At 37.3% G+C, this 16,996-nt stretch overlaps 1 protein-coding gene and 1 long non-coding RNA gene across 2 annotated transcripts; both read right to left on the bottom strand.

Annotated features, from left to right (window-relative positions):
- Positions 1–3,078: 3,078 nt before the first annotated feature.
- LOC136177207 (uncharacterized) lies at positions 3,079–6,134 on the bottom strand. The gene is made up of 4 exons (XR_010664847.1): positions 5,974–6,134; positions 3,560–3,692; positions 3,424–3,482; positions 3,079–3,327 (listed from the first exon to the last, which is right to left on the bottom strand). It is a non-coding gene; the product is annotated as an uncharacterized lncRNA (long non-coding RNA).
- Positions 6,135–7,684: 1,550 nt separating this feature from the next.
- Positions 7,685–12,856, bottom strand: LOC109994276 (uncharacterized). Its single transcript, XM_065949153.1, has 9 exons — positions 12,676–12,856; positions 12,463–12,571; positions 12,276–12,350; positions 11,921–12,154; positions 11,468–11,472; positions 8,994–9,188; positions 8,775–8,883; positions 8,515–8,589; positions 7,685–8,423 (listed from the first exon to the last, which is right to left on the bottom strand). The coding sequence occupies exons 1-9, from the start codon at positions 12,752–12,754 to the stop codon at positions 8,105–8,107; spliced, it is 1,200 nt and encodes a 399-aa protein (XP_065805225.1). The 5' UTR covers positions 12,755–12,856; the 3' UTR covers positions 7,685–8,104.
- Positions 12,857–16,996: the final 4,140 nt, after the last annotated feature.

Genomic DNA, 16,996 nt, shown 5'->3' with positions numbered 1-16,996 from the left:
AAAGTAAACTCCCCTCTGCAGAGTGTGTTTATCTGCACTTGACAGCTCCCACTGACCTGTGCTATCCAAGGTCAGAGATCACCGAGGAGGAGAGCATGTTGCTTCTCTGGTATATAGAAGAAAATGAACTCAAGTGTTAAAGTAGTTTATTTTTAGTAGACTTGTCTTCTTTAAATGGTCTGGTATTTACTTTGGATTTTAAAGCATTTGACATATTTGAGATATGCAAACAGTTCTAAGAGTCAGATACCATCAGTATACAGAGTTAGAGACAAGCAGTTCTGATACTTGAGTGATTGATAATAAAAAAAAAATGTTAACAACTCCTATTATTTGTGATTCATGATTCATGTATTAATAAATCATGTTTTCTAAGAGGAAAAAAAAAGTATTTTGAGAGAAGGCGCTAGATCTTTCAGGCTGCATAGCAGTAGTTGGGAAACAGTATTATATGTGAAACAGTTAATAGAATCATACAGTATGCCTAAATAGCAACTTAGCCTAGTTTGTATCTAAATATTCTTTGACATAATTTGTCGAAAAAGCAGAAAAGAATGCTGTAATAGTGATTTATGGATGGCAGGCTGTTCTATTTACCCTGTTTTAGAAAGATAATGTACAAGATAAAGCTATAAATTGAATCATGATTCAAGGATGTTAATAAATCCTACATTTTCTTAAACAAGAGTAATCTATCAAATAAGTAAATTCTTTGTGGCTAACTTTTTAAGGGTTCAGAAAATGTTCCTACCACTTCTACTCAAGCTATTCAGAGCTGCCCCGGTTAAATTAGTCCAGTTAATTTTCTGTCCGCCTACAAGCAATCTGATTGGACGAGATCAAACCAACCGCCGTCCTCATGACCAATCAGCTCAGAGTTTATGAAAGCGAACGTTTGGTAAAAAACAAAAAATATTATTGCATAAATTAGGACTTTATTGTACACGGGAATTTATATTTCTCAAGTGTGAAAATGTAAGTCATTATGAACAAGAGTAACTTTCGACCTATTATCGTAAAAAATAGGGTAAGCGAGCAAAATGTAAACTAACGTAATCTGCTAATGGTAAATGACGTTTTGCTAAATTGGCTATTTATTTTTCCTGAGGTCAATCTGTTAATATGAGGAGCTGATATATATCATGATTGTGACATTCGTATTTTTCTCATATAGAAGCTATGTGAACTAGTAATCTCTGAGTTCATCAGATACTGGTAGATAAATACCTCCGAGAATTTGTTGATTTGTGCCGTATGCATTGTGTTTAACTGTTCTGTTCTTTTTTATTTGTACAACCAAAGTCAATGCTTTTCATAGATGTATCTTTCACTGCTGCACTGATAACCCTTTTAAACACACAACAACTTTTTAGGTTACAAAACAATATTTTGGGTGGTCAGGTCTGCCAGTAACAAAGTACACAATAAAAAAAGAAACAAAAAACTAACACTATTTTTTTTTTTTTTTACTTTTTTATTTTGTTGTTGGAGTAGCTAAACCATTGATTATATTGTTTTCACAATAAGTCTCCAAAATGTGGTGATTAAGTATAGAACTCTATATTGCCTGAAAGCTTTTGTTCTCTTGTCTAACTTCTTTGTCTACAGTGTTTGTTTCATTGTCTGGTTTGACGTGACTTCTCCTCTTAAGACAGTTTACCTTTACACAGAGCAGACACAGTTTCATTTAAGGTGTAGAAAAACTCACCTGTTCTTTACTCTGTGCTGTGATTTCATTTAAACGTATGTCTGCGTAGTGCGTACCAATTCAACTGTGAGTTTTTTTTGTTTTCTGCCTGCTGTGTTTATTTATAAGAATGTTCTTACAGCTTGCCTGTGTTTCTTATAAAAGCATTTTTTTCTTTGTCTCTCAGGATGTTGACCCAGCATCCAGACGAACTAGACTCAGCATGTCAGAAGTCACACCGGGCTCCAGCTGATAAAGTAAGTCAGATTTATGGTGTGTTTCTTGGAATGTTTCTGTTATTTTGACCAGCTGGCAAATTAGGCTGCATTAATTATTGTTAGAGACACTTAAAAGATCCTAAACAGAGTATCCAAAACATCAAATTTCAGTTTTGCATTTCAAATTTACTTTATACATGTAGTGTCAACTAGATGGCACTGGAGTTCACTTTATAGTGAAACATACTGTAGCAGTATAGGCCCATGCTTTGGTACTTCTTCCCATGTACTATGGCAACCTAAATTCAAAAGAGGAATAAGAATATTAATCAAGCTTAATCGCAGTGGAACAGTTAAACAAGATCCCCTTTAACTTCATCTCATGTTATATTCTTTTAGTGAAGAAAGCATGTATTTTTACACTCTTGTGTTGATCCTTATGGCACAAACATTACAGCATGTATGTTTGGATACCTTTAGCTGATTGAATCTAAGCCTGAATGCTTACAAATGCAACAGCAGATTTATGGGTTGTGTGCACGGCCTAAGTGTTTTGTTGGTGTTCACCAGTGCATGGAATATAATTAGTCTGACAGGTTGTAAAAGTGTGTCCAGATATGTTTGTCAGGATGGTTGTTAATGGTTGTTCTCTGGGTCATGGGAATGTGTGAAAGGAGTTTTTATAACTGTTAATGGTTAACAATTGAGGCTGAGCTCATGAAGGAGGGTAGCATCTTGCCACTAAACCCTTTATGTGAGTAAAACAAGATAGGGAGATGTTAACAGAGAAACAGCTTTGAGTATAGGGAGGCCATGCAGGTTTTAAAGCAGAGAACTAACAACATTTCATCTTCTCTAGCTTCTTTGTCACATGATCAAATTAAGGGCGCACATTTCCGCCTCTTTTGGTTTAAATTTATCCTTGTCATCTTACACATTTCACCACAGTGGTCTTTCCATAGAAGCGCAGCCAAACAACTGACACAACAGGGAAGTCAAATATCTCTTCAAAACCTCCTGACTTCCTTGATGTTTCGATCGCTTCTTTTCTTACTGTGGTTTTCCAAATAAAACTAACAGATAACTTCAAAACTTAGGTTTGATATAAATTAAGAGTGGTGGGATCTGTAAAAACATTAATACATTTACAAAACAAACGATAAATAAAGAGAAGTCATACTTTTTTTTTGTTTGGGGAGTATATATTTATTGCTTGATGCATCACTTTCTGCAGATATATATGTTTGAGCTAAGCAAGACTAGAGGTTTTGTGCATGCAGGGAAGTATTGCTCTTAGTGAGTATACATAATAGTAGCTAGCTGTGTGTTTATTTTTGGAGCGTCTTTCTGCAAGCGGGAGGAAAATGTTTAGATCAGAACTTCAGATCTGCAATCTTCACAGCTTCTTCATTTTGGCAGTGACTAGAGAGCAGATGGAATAAGAGATTGCATCAGTGTCATTGTACATATGTTGCTTCATCAACTGTATTTGTGAGTGTGCTTGTTTGAACAACTTACGTTTCTGGGCCCATTCTTCCTTAGGATCAACGCAGACATGTCCATTTGGTGTTTCGAAACTATAGAAAAACATGATATTATTGTGACTCCATGTGTGTAAATTTGTGAGTTTTGGAAAAAAAAATTAAGAGCTTACATCAAAGCCTTAAAACAGAGAGCATGAGCAGGCACTTCATGATAAGTGTGCCCGATCACATCAGTGCTGACCACAGCTTCAGAGTACTTCTTGCAGCATGGCCGAGGATGACGTTGTTTTGATGGGCCACGCTCTAAAAAGGACATAAAATAATGCAGGTTGATGATATAGGAAATACGGTCGATATGCCTCAGGCAAGAGTTCACATGCCTTAAGAACAGCTGACTTTATTTTAACATAACTGGAGCTGTCTTCAAAACTCAAACGCAGAATATGCTTCTTGCGCCTTCCCTGTGAGAACAGACTGAAGCATCAGAGCGCAGTCAGCATCGGGCCAACATCTTGCTCCAGACACACGTTCAAATAAGGAAAAAAAAAGTGTCCAGATCTTTCTCGTTAAAGCGTGGTAATAGACGCAAAGTTACTAACATTACAAAGCGATGCACGGAAGAGCCACGGGCCTGTGCGCCCTGCTCCTCGCCAGACAACATGCCATCCCTCACCAAAGACGAACGAAATTCCTCCAAATCTAATTTAGCCTTCTCAGACTGTTGACAGATTCGTTCAAGCTCAAGCTGTTTCTTGATTTCTAATTCCTGTCATGTTCCGTCTGCGTTAACAAAATCAATTGTCAGCTTTGCGCACACACGGAAACCAGCAGACACAGAGACACTAACCCGTGCGCACCAAGAGGAACACTCCTCAACCCAATGTGGATTTTCTCCCACTATCTAGACCTAAACCCAGCTACCTAAACTCGACCCTATTGCAGCTGCAGTGGTGGGTATTTATACACTAGTGACCGCTGGCTCAGTTGGGTGACTAGCAGGCTTAGCAACCTTCTCGAAACCACGGACATGCTCCCAAGCAAAAGCTTCACCCACGTTCACCACACTACTAATTTATCCCCGCACAACGAGCCCATATGAGGAACGTCGCTTCAGCCTACCAGGGGAAAACACCACACTATATTACCGATTACGCACAGGAAACTGTCAAGTGCCAGCCGGCAGCCGAAACAATAAGCAGCTGACAAACAAACTCTCTCTCAACGTCAAAGGTAAGAACAAACAATCCACAAAGCTACGAACAAATCACTTAACCTGCACTGTTATCCCAAATAGGCCGTCATTTCCAACAAACAAACTCCTGCTCATACACGAGCCGACAAAAGTTTTACCGCGAACAGGTACACCACAGAACAGCGCAGCGAGCGCTCCAACTTTACGCACACAGACTCCAGAAAAGTTTGAAGCACAAAACACCTCAAATCCAAGCAAAAACTTGCTTAATGGTAAACTAAAGTCAATTTGTAACATTTAATTGAGCCAAATATATATATAGATATATATATATATCTATATATATATCCAAACGAACAATTAACTCATCAACCAAGTACCAAACAAATACAAATCAATCTTTCTTACCAAAGTGACGGCACAAAAGAGAAAAAGGCGGACAAGCCCCCAATTTGTCATAACCTGGCTCCATGGCCATGACAAATATGAGAAGGAACAACTTAAATTGAGCAAACAATGATTTATTTGCACAATGCACTCACAACCAAAGCACAAACAAACAAATGTCAAAGTTTAAGCAAGAGAGAGAGCGGGAGAATCCACCCTGGGGTCGGGCTTTTATGCCCTGCCAGCAACAGGCCCAGGTGCTCTAGATTGGACCATCCAACTCCTCAAGAACTAGGGGGGACAGAATCAATTAGTTACAGCCTGACTAAGGCAGTGACCGTCACAATACCATAAATCCTTAAATAGTACCCCTCCAACACGCATCTAAAATTACAAGTCAGTACTGTGAAAGATAAGTGAAATACCCTCGATGAGTTCTAACAGAAGAAGAAGAATTCAAGATTATAATTCATTTGTCCCGTTTCTGTTTCAGTTTCTAATATGATACATTTGTTGAAGAGGTTTGTTATGAAAAAACTACTTACACTAAATCTCAATGCCACTAGTTTGTCTGGTTTCACATTTAGAGGTCAAATTATGACTTTGCTATTTTTTCTTAATTTGCAAGCACAAAGCACAACAAGAGCACTGAGTGTCTGTAAAATAGGTTGGCTTCATCTCATCCGTGCAGATAAAATCAAATTCAGAAAACAAACAAGTCAAATTGTTTGACTTTGTTTTTGTCTGAAAAAAAATATCTCAGTAGAAAAATCAGGAACCCGTCATCCTCAAGAGCACAAGAACGAAACATAACAGATGCAGAGCAACCCAAAACAAGATCAAGTCTTTACGTAGAGGACGTGTGAAGCAGTAAGGCGATTATGATGCAGCTGTTGAAAAGAATACAGTTACAACATACAATAGAAATAATGCATTTTAATTTCTGTTATACTGAAGCAAGACATTTGAACACAGTTTCATGTGTTGTGATAATTTTGTACTCACTTGGGGGCCATCTGCTGCTAACTTCAGAGCAACAGAAACTCACAAAGAACAGAAAGAGAGCGATGTACAGGATCCTCGAGGACATTTTGGCTGACAGACTGGCTCGTGGACGATTGACTGCATTTACACAGTCTGACATCAGTAAGCCCAAAGGATCATCTTTGGGGTGGAGATATGATGTGGGCCGTAATGATGACGCTGTTTTTCATTTATCGACACGTGTACTGTGTGTTTGTGGTTTTTTTTTTACACTTTAACACCTCCAGCCTTTATCAAATCATCTTTCTTAGCCCTCTGAGCAGCTTCAAACCACCATGCTTGTGTCATTTCTGAGAAACAACAACGCAGCCAAGTGTGAAAAGATGAACATCATGGTGGGGGTTGCTACCTGTTTTGCAACACCATGAAAGATTTATATGAAGGGAGCAGATCATTCTTGTTTCAAAGTTTTCTGTTTCTATAGTAGTTAAAAAAACTGGAAATATCACAAATTTTTTATTTAATCACTGCTTTATTGGACCAAATTTTGAGGAAAGATAAAATGGAAAGTTCAAATGAAAATAAACTTTAGATTTGTCCAGTTTCCCTTTATATATCTCAACTCCAGTTACCTCGTCCAACACTCTGCAGTACTGTATTATTTTATATTTTTTTATGCCTGCCGTACATTGACTCAGACAATGTTTGCATGTAATCATAGCAAGAATGTTTGAAATTAATGAAACGACACACAAACACAGTGGAAGACATTTCTCTTTCAGTTTGCATAATAATGACCATCAAACATTATACTCACGCTCTTGTTATTTCTCGCATGCAACGTGTTACTCTCAAAGCTAGAATGGTGATTGTGGCAGGAATGCATCTGTTGAGGGCTAATTACATTTTGGCACAGTCACTGCTTCTGTCCCTTTTAATCTCACAAGATTCAATCATTCATGTCTTAAAACGTTGTTCGAACCAGAACGATTGTATCTGCATGGCTGGATAGAACAAATTATATTGTAAATATGATAAAAGATTTTTTAAAAGATGACAAAAACAATTTAAGGTCTCTGGTGAATTGAGTTGAACTTGCACCTGAAACACAGTAAAAACTATTTATCAATCAGGAAAACTGAATAAGGAGAGGAGATGCCTAAAGAGAATTACAGTTTGTTTATGGATAGTGCACACAAGACTAGTCTTTGATAATTTGACACCATTATGATCTTACGTTAGGGGAAGAAATCTTAAAGATCTTAAAAGGAAAAAAGGAAACTCGACTCTTTAGCCTGGCTGAGACTTCAGTATAATCAGGACGATTTGAGGTCCGATTCTCCCCTTCACGACAATCTCAGGAGAGTTCCCTACTCAAGGCTGCACAGGTTATTATTTAATTATCAGATTATCTTGTAGTGTGAGTGGTATAAAGATCCAATCTAAATGTCCATGATCTGCTTAAAGATCGACGGGGATGCCCTGATTTTATTCAAATATAAATTATTATTATTATATAAAAAAGGATGCAAGAAAATCTGACAATTTTTCCTATGCAAAAATGAAGTTATACTTTTAATAACACAGTTTATTATTGGTTTTATTAAGTTCTCATCAAAGTTCACATCTGCTATATGGTGTGTTTGATCCTTATCTGGATAAAACTTTTAGCCATTATAGTTTCTTTAGTAAGAAAGAAGTCCTATTAGATGAAGATACAGTCTTACAGATGAATGATCTCATGTGCAACATTTATTTCAGATTTTTTTTTGTCACAACTTCTTTAGGAGAAAAATAAGCTCAAGAATTCAAATAAATAAAAATCCTAAAACATTTAAGTGAACAAGTTCATAGCTTGAGTTGCTTACAGCCACAACATTAACATTACACTCTAAATTAAGTTATGTAAAGTACCTTATAAATATTCATAAACACGCTTGGTAATAAATACATAAATACTTTTATCAAGACTGGTCAATTAGATTAAACTAATAAATAAATCCACCTAAAATATTAGACAAATGGTAATTTAACAACTTTTTTGCTTTGCTTTTTTAAATATCAGCTTGTTACAGTTTTGAAGCCATAATCGTAAACACCTTGATGAATTCAGTCTTCATTTTCATTGGCTGGTGGAGGATCAAATGCTGATTTACTCATCCTGGTCCTCTGAAAATGTTTCATCAGCTGGCATCTCAGATGTTGGGGCAAAGGAGGCAGGAGAGGAGGAAGACAAAGGAGTGGAGGATGAAGAAGTAGGGGAAGAGCTAGCAAGTGGAGAGGAGGAAGAAGGAAGAGAAGAAAAAGAAAGAGGAGTGGAGGATGAAGAAGGATAAGAGCTAGAAAGTGGAGAGGAAGAAGGAAGAGGAGTGGAGGATGCCGGACGGGAGGCAGTGGAGGTGATGATGGAGAGGAGGGAGGGTGCTGACGAAGGAACCACTGAAGAAGAAATTGCCTGAGCTTTAGCTCTCCTGTTGGAAAAATAAAAGCAGAAGAAAAGTAATGAGACCATGTTATTGGGATTCAACAATTAGATTTTATAGTAAACTGTAAGAAACTCACTCAATTGCAGCGATCTCTTGGCGAACCCATGGTGCTCTCAGATGGATGCAGTAAAGACCTGACTGTGTCTGAAAGCTGTGGGAATCACAAAAAAGACAAAATGATTACTTTCTAAACTCTCTATTTCAGAATTGTCCAATTATTATTTATTTTGTATAATTAGCTTGATTAAAGATTATCCATATTAATGTGTTTTATAGAAGCCATATTATAAACATGAAATGAGTGAAGTAGCATGTAGCTTTGTTTTTCTGACTTACATGACAGCGAGGACACATGGAGGTTTCGGCCTCTGGATCATGTATCCTGTGATTGGTTCTGTTATCTTCAGTTTCGTGACAGTCTTACAGCAGGATGCCAGCTTCTCTGCTAAAACAAACGAAAACAAGAATTGTAAAGATGTCAATTTAAATTGCTCACAGAAAAAGGAATATTTGTCAAAAATGTCTATTTCTACTTTGGCTCAAGCTAAATCTCACCTGCTGATACAGAATGAATCACCGCCACAAGGACCAGGGCAACAAAGGTGCTCTTCACCATTTCTCTGCTGTTCACCATTTTCCAAAAAGGCTTTCGGTTGAAGATGAGATTCAAAGGAGTACAAATGAATGAAGTAGTCTCTGTTCCTCTCTGGAGAGCTTCGTAAACTGACAGATGTCCGGAGGCTTCTAACACTTAAGCCTGAAAAAGCAGAAGTGGTCTCTGTAGTTAGTCAATGCTCACATTTTCTTTTTCCCACTTCATCTTAAATGTGCTAACCCGATGATGACGGGGATTTCCATGAACGGACCCGAGAGCTTACGAACAGGAAGCACTTTCATCATAGACTTCAGTTTGGAAAATGAAGTCACATTTTCCTGAATAAGTAATTGCGGGGGTGATAGGAATCCCTCCCAGGCCAGAGGTCATCCTCGTGCCCAGACATCTTTAATCAGCACATTTATTAAAGAATTTATAAAAAGAATCAATCAGCAAATTTTAAGCATAAATTATCCTCATTGTCAGAAATAAATACATTTTAACTTCCAACTATGAAACCAGTGCAGTTCTTTGTGAAAAAAAAAAAAAGCCACAACTACAGAGAGTTAAAGATCACATTTTTACATATTAAAACTTATTTTCATTTTGAGGAAGTGGTATCTGTAGCATTCATGTCATCAGGAAGAGAGCAATCATTCCTGGTATGATCTTTGCTTGGTCATGTGTCACTCCACCTCAGTGACACACAGACATGTCACAACATGAACCTCTGAGTTTCCATGCGTATGTTATCGACTATACAGCAGTGGCATTTTGTAACTTTAGAAACACTGCTGATTGTAAAATATCCACCCTCCTGGAATCAGTGGCATTGTAATGCATTCAGTGTCACCACTCTCATCACTTCAATATCAATAATTCTTCAGCTTACTGTGTAACTGGAGCAGCGTATAACTTCTTTTCGTTATGCTGTTTGGGACATTTCTTGCCATTATTGGACAGGACAGGTGTAGAGGGACAGGAAATGTTGGATTCAAACACACGACCACTGGCGCCCCGTCAAAAAAGCACATATCCTGGCAAAAAACGTTTTAGTTTTATATTTTTTAATTGTGTTGCTTTACGATTAAGCAAATTTGGTCATCAGATTGTGACAAACTTTCCTTTTTTATCAATCTTGAGAACGCTGCGGACAAACTGGTCCATCTTATCTCTTTCCTGATCCTCACTTGTTTGATCCTTACTTGTTTTATTATTATCTTACTTTTATTATTGATTTTATTGCTCAGGACCGGAGTACTGCATTTCGTACCACATGTTTCTGAAAAGACAACAAATGAACCTTGAACCTTGGTCCTAGTTTGTCAAGCCAAGTTTGAAATGCTGTCCTTATAGTTTTTATTTGTCTTTGGGCAATATTTAATAAAGTAAATCCTACAGGCCACTTTGAAATAGTATACTCATACCTGCACTGTTTGATCTCTGGTGATTTCAGTTTTTTTAATGTGTATTTACTTGAATGGCTCAGTTAAGTTAATTAATAAGACCTGTTTTTATTAAATAAGTAGTTTTTATTAATATCATTAACAACATCTAATATACTATGACCAAGAGTGAGCTAGTACAATACAAGGTTTTAAAGTTTTTTGATTTGCAAAGATATCGAGGTATTATGTCAATATCGCACACCCCTAGCCTGTAGCCTGTAGCACTGCACTGTGCTGTTATGTTGTAGTTCCAGGTATCTGTGGTGAAGCTTAAAGCTTTTACGTCCATGAACAACATGAGTGATGTTGAATTGTACCGTGGTCTCAACTGATTTGTCACTTTCAAACCATCAGTGGGAAGTTTCTCTCGTCTTTGCAAAGCGGCAGACAAAATTGACCGCTTCATTCTGTTTCATTTGCCTTCCTTGTTTGTTTAAACTTGTCGTTATACCGACACCTCTCGACACATGAGCTGTGCGGATATCGTTTGTAGACATAGTAGTAAGTGGGAAATACAGCCAAACTGCTTAGCCTTTGTTGTTAGTATCCTCCATGCTGTGTTGGCTCTGGCTAGCAAAATGCACATTGATGATAGTGACTAGAGGTGGGGAAAAAAAATCGATTTATATATCGAGATTCTTATATTCTGAGATTTTAAAATAAATTCATAACTTCCAAAAATTTATATTTTTTTCAGCTAATCAGTCACTCCCTGCTAAGTGCTAAGGCTAGCTCTTTAACGCAATAGAATGCCAAATGGAGCAGCAAGAAATTCAGCCAGTCTCACAGATGACTGGAGTAGATCCTGAAGTAAACTAATGGTTCTCCTGTTTCTCGTTTGATTTCAGTGAAGTCTGCTCTGATCTATCAAGGCAAATATCAGAGAACAATGCTAACTTAACTTATATTTCTTTTTACAGATTATCAGCACTAGGTATCAAATCATACAAATTTCAAGTATAAATAACTTACATCTATAACTTTACAAAGTCTGAAAAATGAAGATAAAAACAGTTAAACACACGATGCAGGATCAGATTTCAAATATTTTATTTCTTACAAAAGTTTTCACAACTTTTAGATGAAAGATTATCAAGCCTTTGAACAAATAAAAAACAACATATTCCCCCCAAACATTTTCATAAACTAAATATTTAACTCTAAATGTCATCATTCAAAAAAACACAAATTATAAAACTGTATACAGTAACTTGGAGACACTGATAAATACAATTTGGTAATAAATACATTAGTTCTTCTATATGCTCGTCAATTAAAAGAAACAAATAAATAATGTCAATATTTTAAAGAAGGATGCATTGAAAGAAACTAAAAGTTCAACATAAAAAATAATTTAACATAACTATGTTCTTCAAGTTTTCAAATATGAGTTTTTCTGTGTTTTCATCCGTTGGAGCTGAAGAAGATAAAAGATTTACTCTTCCTTGTCTTCTGAGAAAGTTTCATCAGCTGGCATCTCAGATGTGGAGGCGAAGGAAGGAAAAGTGGACGAAGTTATTGGAAGAGAAGAGGAAGGAGAAAAAGAAGAGGAAAAAGAGGAGGAAGGAGGAGGAGTAGAGGATGAAGGAGGGGAGGCAGTGGACGTGATGATAGAGAGGAGGGAGACTTTGGAGGAGGGGACCACTGATAGTGTCTCTTGAGCTCTTGCTTTCCTGGAAGAAAGATAAAGGAAAACAAAGGAGATGGTTGAGGATATATCGGAGATTAAATTATTTCATATTGTAGTGTAATGATTGAGCATTAAAGTAGTATTATTTATCAAATTTAACTCACCTGAATGCAGAAATCTTGCGAAGAACCCAGGGAGCGTTCAGCTGGCTGCAGAAAAGACCGGTCTTTGTTTGGAAGCTGCAAGAATAAAAAAATAAAAACAATGTTTAAGTACTTTTCTGATTATTTCCTCTACAAATAATTTTCTAACAGTTGATCAGATTCATAGAGCATTCAACTTCTTACTCACATGATAGCTTGGACACATGGGGGATCAGCCTTCTGGACCAAGAACCCTAAGATTGGGTCAGTTATCTCCTCTCTGTCCACTGTCTTACAGCAGGTTGCCAGCTTCTGGGCTAAAAACGGATTGGAAAGGATCGGTTAATAAAATAAACTCTACATATGCTTTAATTGACTCAAAAGAAGGAAAAGATGTAGTTAATCTGAAGCCTAATCTTACTTGCTGCTCCAGGCTGAACCACAGCTCCAAGGACAAGGACAACCAGCATTCTCACCAACAGGCTGCCAGAGTTTTCCATTTTAAAGAAAAGATAAAGTGATACAAGATAATATGCTTAAAGATAATTTTGGTGATATCTGCTGGTTTCTCTTCTTCGTTCCTCTCTGGAGAGCTTGGTTTTGATGCAAACGTCTGGAGACTTTAGATATTTAAGGCCTAACAAAGCAGAAGTGGTCCCTCCGGTTAGTCATCTTCCGACATTTTTCTTTTCCCCTTCTGTCTGTTTTTCTGAATGAGTGACCGGATGATGACTGGGAGACTGGGAGTTCCATGAAATGAGAGTTTGTTTGGGAACTAAAGCCAGGTTTAAAAAGTGTTGAATCCCACCCAGGCTGGGCAAAATGTTAAAAATCAATCAAAAAATGTATTCAAAATTTGTGTCTTTATTGAGTAAATTTTACTTATTTCAAGACAGGAATGTTTAAGCTGCCAACAATGCCTACATTTTTTTAAACAAAAAAAGGAAAACTCCTTGACACAATTGGAATTATATACAGCATGTGCTTTAGCTATATTTAGCCGCAAGGTCATCAAACTGGGTACTATTGAGTGTTATACCCGGTTTACACTTTACAATTTCAGGCTGATTAAGACACAATTTTTTAGTTGTAGGACTCATTTTGCAGTCGGGGCAAATTTTGTATTGTTATTGTAATTCAACACTAAAAATGTGACATCAAGAAATCACTAACAGGAGGCTGAATTATAAGATAAGATAACACTTTATTCTCCGTTTGCACGGGAATTTGTCTTACATTACAAACTTGGAAATCCTTGCATCCCAATCAGATCACATCATACTCAAAAGACAGAATGTAAAAACAGCGTAAGTTACATCAAAAGAGAGAAAAAAAGAAAGCCCATTTATGTAAAACAAAAGACACTGAGGAGACAGGAACTGACTTGTAATTGAACCTCAGTAAAAGCAGAACTTTTACATTCTCCACAGACTTTCAGTTTGCTCTGTTCTCATAACATCTAAAAGTGAAAATAAAAGCATCTTTGACCTTCACCAGAAAACAAAACTTAATCAACCACATTGCTAACAGTTTAACATAAACTGTTAGCAATGTGGTAAACCTTGTCTACAGAAGCTTGCATGTATTTTGAAACAGTGAAAACATAAATAGTCTGGCAGAAACAGCATTTGTGGTCAACTCATTTTTCCTGTAAATCTTTTTAAATAATTAAGCAAAGTTTATTTATTGAGAACGTCACAGACATCATCCACAAAGTGCTATTCAAGGACACACCATACAAGAAATAAATATTGAAACAATAATGCAATTGACACTATAATAATAACAACAACAGTAAAGAGTAGGCAAGACTGGAACATGAACCCCAATTGAGAGCATATATGATTAAAAACACAGCTCCCAGATACAATAAACAGTAGACAGTGAATTCAAAGATGAAGGATAATTAATGCCTGTCTAAAGATGTTTGTCTTTAACTGCCCATGCCTTTGACCTTTTGCAAAGCGCAAAGGCATGGGCAGAGCATTTCAAAGTTTGAGAGCTGTGGCCTGGAAGGCTTTAACACCAAGGCTCTTGAAATTCATGAAGAAACTATTTTTGAGTAGTTTTAGGGAGCTGGAGAGGCCGGAAAAACCTAAAAAAAAAAAAAGTCAAAACCGTTACCTAAATCTTAGAATGATATATGTCTTGGAGAAATGATACACCAAAAGCTAACAACTTTTGTTTTACATTTTTATTACCAGACATGGTTTATTTTCCCCATCATGAATGCAAAGTATAATAGATTAAACTGTTAAATGTGCAGCTCAGCAGAAATCAAACCGGTTGAGGAAAGTACAAGTAGAGACAAGTATTTGAGATTAGCCATCACTTTGCTTTGTTGTCATGGTACAAAGCTTAAAATAAACCAAACTTCCTTCCTACTGTGTTTTTCCCCACTTCTCATTCTCAGTTGCAACACATAGGATGTTTTTTTAATAGGGATTCACATGCTGATTGTTTCTTGAATATTCAAGAAAACTCCTTATTGAAAAAATGTGTCTTAGTCCAGTTTTACAAATAATGTCTGAAATAAATGTATGTAAATAAAACTAAGCAAAAGAAAACTCAGTATTGTGAAAGAAAGGAGTTGGTAACAGTAAAAGTATGAGTTTTCAAAAAAGACCCTTCTAAATGTGTGCTTGCATCAATATTAGGTATGAATGGATATTTAAATGTTTTTTGCAATCATTTCAGGACATATTTGATGTGAGCACTACATAAGGAATGTGACATAGTTTCAGTCGTGACACGCAGGTACACCGAATTTATGGGCTGCAAATTGTTTTTAAGCTGAAAAATGAAAGATATAGGGCTTCCACACTTGCAGAAAACTCCTGAAAATCTGATATTTGCATGAGCAGCTGTGAACACAAACAGTCACCTTTTTTCACTCGGATTCACCCTGGAGTTTCTCCTACCAGACCATAGTATTTTTTGCGCAGTAAGTCTGAGTGGACTGATGTGAGAATGCAGCAGGATATTCTCTGGAGGATTCACCTCAAGCCAATGGGAGGCAATGGTGACATTTATATACTGTGACTGGAATCAGTGCATTGACTGCCATGATCTCTCTTCACGTAATTAAACAGAGAGAGATAAACACGGTAAAAAGTTTTTACACCAGTGTATTTTGTAGGCAGTTCAAGCTTGTTCCTTACCTCAGCTGCTTACATCGTCTGCATGAAGTCATAAACCACTTCCCTGTCTTTCTTTCGACACAGAGCTACCAAACTAATTTCCATTATAAGACAGAGCTTGCAATGCCTGAGCAGTTTTAAATTAAATATTCAAAAAGATCAGCAAGGCCATTCCAAAACATGTCTGTACTTTTGTACTTTGTGGCAATGTTCTAATTTTTTTAAGCATGCAACACTGCATCAGCATTGTATCGTTTTGGTGAACTGTGCGGTGAAGAGAGACCTCAGCTTGAGAACTGACTCTCAGCACTTGACAGAAGTTACAGTACAGGGTGCATTGACTTAAAGGGGTCATATTATGCTTTTTCTGGTTTTATATGCTCTTTAGTGTGTTTTCCAAGTGTCCTGTGCATGTTTAGGCACATCGATGTGCAAAAATTCAAAGTCCACGGAAACGCAGCTTCTCCTACGTCCCCCCTCTAGCTGCAGCATTAGCTGCATGTAACACTCGGTTCTAGCCCCCCTCGAAAAAAAATGACCAGTGTGACGTCTTGTCAGTGTGATATCACTGATCTAAGCCCATTGGCTCGTTGTGGCAAGCCCAGCGGCAGAGCCGACAGGCCGACCAATCAGACCAGACTTGGCACACGTGGGGACTCTGAACGTGGGCACTTCAGAGATTTAGAGAGCGAGTGAGAAGCGAGCCGGTGCATGGAGCGGCAGTACATGAAAACAGACACTTTTTTCGAACTTTAGCGATTGTGAACATACTTTAGTAGGTACATAGATTAAATATACGAACCCCAAAAAGGGCATAATATGACCTCTTTAACGTGAAACACTTTTCATTGATCTCAGAAGTTTGTGTGGACCAAAAGAGGGCGCTCTACAAGCGAATTGCAGATACTGTATACACAGACATTATTGCTGTCCTGTCACATTCACACATTAAACAAACTCCACAGCTGGTGTTATGCTTCAGTTGATGTAGAAAGACTGTCATTGTGTTTTTTGTGTGCTGTAGGATGACTTCAGTGCCGCTCCAACATGCATGCCTATGAATTTAGAAATTACATTTTCTATAAGGGGAACATATGAACAGTCTTATAGGACAAGAGGGTGGGTGGGTGGTGGGGGCTGATTTACAAGATGCAAATAATTTCATCAAAAGTGTTGGGATGTTTACACTAAAATACACAGGAAGAAAAAACCTCCTAACTCAGGACCTGGATACATCCAAGTAGCAAATCAATTCAGGTTCAGAGTCAAAGGAAAGCTTTACATATACCTCTAATGAAAGTCATTAAGGAAGTCTAGTTGCGTAAGTGACAAGAAAAAATGAACCATAAGATCATGGAGGCTGCTTTTACCAACAGCTTCCTTGGTTAACACCTCTGCTCTGTGTAATCTGGGCTTGTAGAAGGGGGTTGTCGTGTCCATGTCTTAAAGAGGATAAGGGGAGTATTGCACTCTTCAACCTAGCTTGTTTTTTATGCGAAAGAAGGCAGACCTAGGTGACTGTTTAACGACAGATCACGTATGAACAGGTGAAAACTTCAGCAATACTTAGAAAATAGAAACTTATGGTAGTACCAATTTGTT

This window comes from Labrus bergylta, chromosome 20, assembly GCF_963930695.1.
Source record: "Labrus bergylta chromosome 20, fLabBer1.1, whole genome shotgun sequence".
Lineage (NCBI taxonomy): Eukaryota > Metazoa > Chordata > Actinopteri > Labriformes > Labridae > Labrus > Labrus bergylta.
Note: the sequence above shows the minus strand (reverse complement) of the source record. Positions and strands in the feature narration are given on the sequence as shown.